The sequence below is a fragment of the Setaria viridis genome, chromosome 3, assembly GCF_005286985.2.
Source record: "Setaria viridis chromosome 3, Setaria_viridis_v4.0, whole genome shotgun sequence".
Taxonomy (NCBI): domain Eukaryota; kingdom Viridiplantae; phylum Streptophyta; class Magnoliopsida; order Poales; family Poaceae; genus Setaria; species Setaria viridis.
Genome location: NC_048265.2, coordinates 461,572 through 470,415, shown reverse-complemented (window position 1 = coordinate 470,415; position 8,844 = coordinate 461,572). Strand labels below are relative to the sequence as shown.

Below are 8,844 nucleotides of genomic sequence, written 5' to 3'. Positions count from 1 at the left end.
GTTCTACTGCACTGTAAATCTGATATGGAAAAAAAAAACAGAGAGAGAAAGGACGAGCAGAACCGACATTCTGACGGAATGCTGATCCAATTGCTATAATTCTCAAGTGATTCGGCTGATGCCGAGACTGCCGGCGTTCTATCCGACCGACCACCACGAACAGTATCAGATTAGCGCCGACGGTGAGGTCCAGCAGTGCAGATAAGAGGATTACGGAAGCATCAATCAAGGAATCGTCATCCTCACCTGATAAACTTCACTGCTGCTACTAGTTGCTCTAAGCGTACGCAGCCTTGGAGGATTCAGATAACTTTTTCCGATCATGTCGTGGTGCTCCAAGGAGGAGTCGCGTCAGCTTGGCCGACGGTGAATCGGTGATGCGATACCATTACCACGAGACACTGCGTCATCGCCCGGAAAAGGGAAATTCCAAGCTTATCAGATCACACAGATGCCATATCCAGCTAGTCTTGAGCATTCTCTTCTTCAGTTAGTGGCCTAGTGCGTCATCACTTTTGCAAGATTATTCTGGTGTGATTCTGATTCGTCCTTTGTCAAACCCACCTCCTGCAACCTTTCCTCGCGATAAGGATTAAGGAGCATCCAGCTGACGCAAACTGTCCACGTAGCATAACATTCAGTTCAGATTACCAAATAGATGAACTGGATCCTGACTGCAGCGGCATCGCTGCCTCAAACATACTCTTGTCAGCTCTTGGACCTGGAGCTCAGAAGCTCTCAATTGGGCTCTCTAGGTCCATTTCGCAGAAGAATAACCCCAACAACAAATAAAACATGACGTCCAAGTCCAACACAAGAGGCCGCAAGAAGACGGTGGAGCTTTCTCTCATCCTTTTAACCCGAGGCCAAAATATACATACAAACTATGTATCTTGGTCAAAGGAGCAACAACTACTTGCTCCCGTCATGTTACACATGATTTCCTCTATACAACAAGGGGTGTGGTGCTGTAGATGACAGAACATAACACAAGGTAGGATGAAGCACATTCTAAAAAAACCAAGCTGGACGTCTCGGCCCTTCATGCAGGTTTACATTAACTTGTCATTACTGAAGAGAGCCGATCGGTTCCGCACACATTGTACTTGTCGTACACTTTTTCCCGATTGTCATTCCACCATGATTCTGCTTGGTGTTCTCCAAACCTCCTACGGCTGCAAACAACGCTTCCATATCAGAACACAATGTTGTTCAAGGACGAAAATATTTCAGCAGATACAACCACGGGCTACCAAACCATGCACATGAAGATATGTGCTATTCAAAGGGGGGAAAACTCACTTGTTCTGAATAAGTAACGTTTCTTACCTGAATCGTACTCGTTTCAACTCTTTGGTTCCGTCACGAAGAGAAACTAGAGTCAGGTATACTCCAGGTTCATACTGCTCTATCCACTCTGCTTCAACTTGATTATTGGGGGAACCTGAACTTCTCATGTTCAAGTTGTTTAGATTTATCTGGAACCTGTCTGTTTCCTTCCGGTCATGATCGTCTGGTCTATGACGATACCCAATAGTCCCTCCATTGGCCCTCTGCTGCACAGAGGAGAACTCTCTGAAACCGTTGAGGTGTTCACCCCTGCCCTCTTGTGGAACCATGACTGTTTCATTGTATTCACTTGCATGATGAACTTGGGGAGGTAATCCACCAAACCGAGCAGACGCAACAGAAGCCGGAGTTTGGGGATACTGAATGCTGCTAGGGTCATATCTCATCTGGTTCTCTCTTCCAATTTCAGGCGGTAAAGCACCCATCAGGCGCCCATTCTTCGCATCACATGCTCCTGCAGGAAGCCTTTCAGACATTTCTTTTAGCTGCCAAAAAAAGAAAGGAAACATGACAAGTGGTTTATATCATCAGCCTCAAGTACTGTCCAAGACATGAAAAAACAAACAAGACCAAACAAAACATATATGATATAACTGCTAAACATTCCATTGTCTCGACGTAGCTTAGGGGAACTACAAAATCCAAATGGTTCACAAAAGCAGATAAGCTACAAGCACACAGCCTGGGTTTCCAACAGCTGTTACCATTGCAGTCATATAGTGCAAGATAACATAACTGAAGAACACGGTGCTAACACCAGCCCTTGGGTTGATAATACTGTGCAAGATTTAATGAGGAACTTACCTGTGCTGTCAGTGATTTTATGACATCTTTGGCAGTCTTCAATTTGGATGCTTCCTCAGTAGCAAGGGTCATCGCTTCATGGGCTTTTGCCTCTGATTTCTGCAGCTCAGCATCTTGCTGTTCACGTTCCTGTCGCAAGCTATTAACCTGATCCAAGAACAAGTATAAGAACTCTCTCTCTTGATGTTTTCAGACACGACACAAGTATAGGAAAAGCATACCTCTGCTTGTAGTTTTTGAACCTCTTGCTTCAGAAGTTCATTTGCATCCCTAAGGCTCTCCAAGCTTTCCGAGGACAGCGAGCTGGAATAGTTCAGATATGGCATCCTCAAAAATGGTAAAGTAGATCTTGAGTCATAAGGGTATTGATTAGCCACTGTATATGAGTTCTGGAGGTCAGGTGCACTGATGAAAGGGATGTCTTTAAGCTGCAACGCTACTGGAACTTGTGAAGTGTAGTCAGACTTCTTCGTCTGCTTAGCTGCCTTTACATCTAAACTCCTAATCATATCTGAGCTACTGGATGGTGCAACTTTGGTAACCTTTGTGTCAATTTTCTCAGCCTTTGTATCACCAGGTAAACGGGGTATAGTATTTCTACTATAACTGACACCAGAATCCAGAACTTTACTTAATTTCACATAACATGAATCACATACACGATATGGCTTCCCGGGATTAGGAGACAATGCTGCTCTTAAAGCTTTTTTTGAACTACACGAATGGCAGTGTACTAAACCACAGTTGTAACAGTTGTGCCTTTTCCGAGTGAAACCAAATGGCTGTCTACATGCCGAGCACTGAGACTGCTCCATCCCAGAGACCCATTTATGTTGGCAAATTGCAGCTGTAAAGCCTGATCCACAAGCAACGCGTTTTACAGACCGATCCCTCAAAGCCTCAACAAGTGTAGGCACTTTGCGATCTGCAATATCACCATGACCCAATCTTCCATTTGCACCCTTACCCCATGTGTAAACTTCGCCAGCATTTGTCAATACTGCAACATGATACGATCCACAAGCAACCTCCATAACACCGCCACCCCCAAGTTTTTCTTCAACTAGGCGAGGATACCTTCCATCATTATTTGGATTACCAAGCTGTCCATACACAGAGCTTCCCACGGTAAAAATGTGTCCTGAAGTAGTCAACCCAATTGTAAGAGTATGACCACATGCAGCCCTATGAAAGTTGTAATCTATCAAAGAAGGCACACAAGTTGGTTTCAGTTTTGAAGACCTATCACCATGCCCAAGACGGTATTTGTCTCCATCCCCCCAAGTGAACAGCTTTCCAGATGAAGCATTTGACTGTGAAATGATAACCTCAACAACAGCAGCAGTATGCCACACACCACAGGAAACAGAAATTGTCCTCAAACCCTTCAAAGATTCCACTTCCTTTGGATATGAGCATGATTTTCGATTTCCATGACCCAAGACTCCAAATGTGCCATCACCAAATGTGTATAACTTTCCAGAACTAGTTATCAAGGCTGTATGCCATGTGCCGCAAGATACAGTAGATACCTGAAGACCATCCAGTGGACCTGAAACTCTTCTCGGGATCCAGTGGCTCACGTTACTACCATGACCAAGCAGCCCTGCATTGTGTGTAGCATCTCCCCAAGTGTAGAGATCACCAGTTGCAGTGACAGCACAAGTATGGAATTCACCACAAGCGATTAGTTCGACGTTGCAGATAGATAATGACTCAACAAGACGTGGCTGGAAAACATTTGTTCCAACCCCATGAGCAAGACGCCCACTGCATTCTTCTCCCCATGTAAATACCTCTGCCTGTCTTGTAACAAGGGCAGCATGTTTCACACCGCAAGCCACATAACTGACATCAAGCATTACATTTGACTCTAGGGGCTTTGGTACAAGAACATCAGTAGTTACGCCAGGCGAGTAAGCACTTCTATCGGACCCTGATCTTGAAGCAGTATCACAGATGACTTCCCCCCATACATAAATATCTCCAAACGATTCAGAATCTTCACCTCCAGAGCCATGGCTGGATGTGCTAAGGGCACTGGAAACACTGATTCGAATGTCTGAAGAAGAAACACTTTTCACTTGCATATCTGACACATCAGTCCTTTCTGAATATGTGTATTCTCCTGAAGAGCGATCCTTGGTAGAGTTTGCAGAGCTCAACTTATTCTCAAGGGAATCCGACGTGAAAGTAGAGCTACTGCTTAGGCTACTTTCTCTTGCACACTGCAACCAATGGATATGAAAAAATGATTAGAATTCAAGCACTATAAGATGTAAATACTGTGATTTATCTAATTGAACAGTATAACAGCAGTAGCACACAGACAAAATGTAATTAGAAAAATAACATGATGCAATATCAGCAATGTGCTACAGACTATAAGATTGCCTACAAATGGAAACCAACTTGCTGTCATATGTTGTGTGTCAAACTCTAGGGATAGCTGATAATGTCACCTTCACCTCCAACAAATAAGTTAGATTTAGGTAATGTCTAATTCCCGAGAATTGCAACTAGGCAAGCTGTGATGAGGTCAAAATAACTCGAAACAGAAGATCCATTGGATAGCCATTGAAACCGTGTTTCTTTTCTGCTGTGGTTACTGATTAGACATTTGTTGATGTATGCTAGTTCTAATATTATTTTTTACCGAAAATGTTCTAATGGTCTCATACTGCATACAAGTACAAGAATAGCATGTGAGAAATTTATTTGAGCAACCGAAGAGTCAACAAAGAGCAACAAAGAATCTATCAAATTTGAGTCAACAAATAGTAGAACATGATGATAAGAAACAATGTGTCAGATAATGATATGAAATATATAGACTATGAAAGTAACTAAACATTGATGAGAAAAATGGTGTACACAAGTGAACTTGTTGAAGCATAAGAGTTTACATCAAAAGAAAGACCAGCATTTCGTATTCCATCTATGTGTTGGGCCTGAGATCCATGCTGTCCTGGAGATACCAAGGCACTAAGACCAGTAAACCAAGCCTCCGCCTCGACTTTATCCTTGCAGATCTTTGAAACAGGATAGGTCATAAGTACATGCCATACAATTGGAAAGGAAAGATAAGTTAAAGTGATTATCATTATAATACCAGATCAAGAGACCGCTTGCCATCATTATATATGAGTGAGAAGGATAAATGGTCCTTTTCAGGGAGCAAAAAACGTTGGAAAACCAGCTGAAAAGAATACATGCTAACGGGTGAACTTTTTTTTTTAAAGAAAAACATGGAATGAAGCATAAAAGGATTGCTCAAACCTTCCTTACCGTTCTTTGCCCTGAGAGAATCCTAGACACAGAAGCTAATTTCAAAGTTTTCTCTTTGTTACTTGAAACCCAAATAAGAGTCGATTCATCCTGTGGAGAGCAGAAAAGGAATTTATGTATGGAGAGTAACTGAAGGAGCAGGTCTACCTCTCCCAATTCTCATTCACAAAAAAAATTCCAACAGTGCCATTTGTGCTACAATGGTTTGAGGCATAATTGTGCAGTGCCATGAACAATAAAAGGGTAAGATTGACATATAACAACATACACATATGGACGGATAAAAGAAAAGCATTCTAGACACCGTGATTGATCCAGAGCATAAGCTGCAGAGAACTTACATTTGATAGTCTGAAGGGAGTAAATTTTGGCTTCCCTTTGCGACCGTATTTAAGCAGCTGGGTGCCTTTCTTTAGAGCAACAAGTGCCTGCAGAACTCATGAGGAGGAACCAAGAGTTGTGAAGAACAGTAACAGGCGCGGATTATGGACAGAACATTAACATATATTTTTTAGGGCGTTTCCAAGAAACGTGCTTCCTAGTACAGCATTGGCTGATTGCACCAATGCTATTGGGAAGTTCCAGGAGTCTTCCTGGCTTCTTCCCTGAAAACAAGAGTAACTAGTGGGAGTGTTCACGTCATCGCATTGTTTTCTTCATTATATTTTGGTATCATTTACGCCAACATGTAAAGGAACAGCTGCAGCGTAGTATGTTTGGCCAACATCAGGAATTTGGTCACCTCGAAAAGATCCAATATAATGTGGATCGGTTACAGGGAGAGGAGATAACACTGGCATAATAGGACAGAGGAAACAGAGGTATATCAGTATATGCAGTTATTGAAAGCTGTTGGACACAACACAACAACTCAACATGGTGGTGCTAGTCCTAAGTCCTAACAAGGGGCATGCCAGCCCTGGGCCAAGCAAGCAGTTTAGAAAAGCCTAGAAATTCAAGTTTTAATTACGGACCCCCCCCCCCCCCCCCCCCCCCCCCCCCCCCCGGGCTAAATATTGGACCCAAAACCTTAGGCACTCCCCTCCCCTGAGCGCCCGGTTGGGTCTGCCGGGCGGCGGCCCTAGTGCCGCAGTCCCCCTCCCGCGGCCGCCTGGGCTCCGTGAATTGGATGGGGATCCCCGAAGAAGTGTACAAGGGAACGGGCCAGCATCAATGTCGGAAGGGAGCTGCCATGGCCGACTTGGCCGGAAGCTGCATCCAATGCGGTCTAGGAACTGCAACTGCGCAGGCGTAGATGCAGCCACATCCCCGAAGCAAAGGTCTGAACTTGGCAGTAATGAATCACACAGCATTGCCATTTGGGGCGTAAGGCAGAACACATAAGGGTAGCAACGAAATTGGGGGGAGGAGGAAAAAGAAAGGCAAGAAAGCGGAAGAAGCGGCGGCGGCGGGTGTAGAAATGATGAGAAGTAGTGAAATGGAGGGGCGGGTGCTGACCTTGTCGATGTCTACGGGATCTGCCATTCCATCGGCGTCCTCCGGTCGTCATGGAAGTGCTGGGCGGGCTGTCATGGAAGCCTCCCCCTCCCTCCGACTCCGAAGGAAAAGGATTGACCTTGGACTTGGAATGGTGGTGTGCAGAGAGCTCTGCAGCTGTGCCTGAGGCCGGGCGGTGTTGGTCGGCGGCGAGGCGAGGGACGGGGCCGGCAGGCGAAGAGGGTAATGAAGTTGGTGGTGGTGGAGTGGTGCGCGGTCGTGCGGGGATGGAAGGAAGACGGAGAAGACTGCTCTTAAACAAAGAATATAAGATGGGCGAGCCGAGTTCTGTTTATTTGACGCCGCCTCCTCTCGGCTGGTCGCCAATGGCAAGGCAACAGAGGAGATGCAGCAAGCAAGCAAGCCCGGGGCCGGGGGGAGGGAGGGAGTCCGTTGGGACTGACAGATTGAGACTTTTCAAAGTGGAAAAAGCAGCAGTAAAAAAAGAAAAAGAAAAGCTGCAATACACTGCAGTGCAGTAAAATCTGTGTGTGTCCCTCTCACGCACACTTTTGGATTGGAATGAGAATGAGGGGGTGATTGGGCAATCATACACTGCAGAAGCCGCAGATGAGCAGATGGAAATCATGGAATGGAGGAGGATTGGAGAAAAACAGGAAGATGGATGTTGCAGAAATATAAGAAAGCACAGGCATGGCAACAAGGGTGACCAAAACTGAACTGCTTGCTGGTCCGTGTTGAGTTCGTGTTGATCAGAATTCCAATTAAAATAAAGCAGCAGGTAGCACTAACAAAAACTCCACTCCACCAAACCAATCCACCCACCCAGGAACCAACAGTTTCGTTCCTGTGCTCTGCAGCTCATCACGTTCACGCCCGGGCCAAGAACGGAACAAGGGAATGTTATTAAATTTGTGCTTTCTCCTTGGACTGGGACCTGGCATCGTCCTGCTTTCTTGTCGCTGTCGTCCTCCTGTCCTGTTCACGACCTCCCCAAATCGCCCTGGGAATCCAACAAAAGCAAATTACTCTGATAACGTTAACGCTAGCTCATTCTTCTGGATGCGGAGTAGTAATTTTTACGTTCCAAAACAAGATAGATGATGTTGATACAGTTGACGGTTAATTTTTTCAAAGTTGGTCTGAATGAACGCACACCAACTCTTCCTTCCTTTGGCCTCCCTCGAAAGAAGCACCAAATCAAATCCTTGTCAGGATCCAGTTTCATGCTCTTTTGCTCACATCGCCATCGCATGGATCTCCCATGATATACGGATACTACACTAGACACGGAGAGATGATGCATGCAATGCAAGCCACCGGAAAAGAAAAAAGAACACAACAAGAAAGTAACTAAGAAAAAGAGAGAGAGAGAGAGACACCAACCTATATAGCAACTAAAAGGTTGAATTGAGGAACGTAACATTGGATCACGAGCGAGTGCTACACTACACTAGCGACCAAACCAAATGTCCTGATTCCCGTGCATGCATGCTCGTCTAATTGCCTTGCTTTTCTTCTGTCTCAGAGTCACACATACTGCCGCAAAGATCAATCAACGTCAGCTGCCTCGGGATCTGCAAGAATATACACTACTTGCCTGCCCTCTCCTCCTAATCCTATCCTTGCTGACAAACAGCATGGCCCAAAAATCCAATACATCCAAAGCAGGCTTGCGCTCGCTCGGTTTCCCAAGTAATCGGGGGTGGCTGGCGTGCAGTGCATATCCCATCCATGCATGTCCTCCATTATCCCAGCCGGAGACGGCCGGGCCCTGCCGCCTAATTGTCGTGTCGTCTTCCTTGTTCCTTCCTACCATCACCTGCAGTAGCGCTACTACCTTTTCTTATTCTCTCTCTCTCTCTCTCTCTCTCTCTCTCTCTCTCTCTCTCTCTCTCTCTCTCTCATAGCGTGCTTAATTTGATTTGGACTGCTATGTATGTA

General features: G+C 45.3%; 1 protein-coding gene across 1 annotated transcript; it reads right to left on the bottom strand.

The window, feature by feature from the left end:
- Window positions 1-829: 829 nt before the first annotated feature.
- LOC117849764 (PH, RCC1 and FYVE domains-containing protein 1) lies at window positions 830-7,310 on the bottom strand. Its single transcript, XM_034731431.2, has 9 exons — window positions 6,901-7,310; window positions 5,784-5,870; window positions 5,443-5,532; window positions 5,267-5,353; window positions 5,061-5,186; window positions 2,376-4,382; window positions 2,155-2,301; window positions 1,330-1,835; window positions 830-1,175 (listed from the first exon to the last, which is right to left on the bottom strand). The coding sequence occupies exons 1-9, from the start codon at window positions 6,925-6,927 to the stop codon at window positions 1,058-1,060; spliced, it is 3,195 nt and encodes a 1,064-aa protein (XP_034587322.1). The 5' UTR covers window positions 6,928-7,310; the 3' UTR covers window positions 830-1,057.
- Window positions 7,311-8,844: the final 1,534 nt, after the last annotated feature.

Excerpts from the sequence above, each read along its gene's own strand:
- LOC117849764 (XM_034731431.2), bottom strand. The coding sequence starts at position 6,927 with ATGGCAGATCCCGTAGACATCGACAAG. Across the intron at positions 4,383-5,060 it reads ATGCTGGTCTTTCTTTTGAT|TGTGCAAGAGAAAGTAGCCT; the intron begins GTAAACTCTTAT and ends CATTGGTTGCAG. Across the intron at positions 1,176-1,329 it reads TTGAAACGAGTACGATTCAG|CCGTAGGAGGTTTGGAGAAC; the intron begins GTAAGAAACGTT and ends CGTTGTTTGCAG.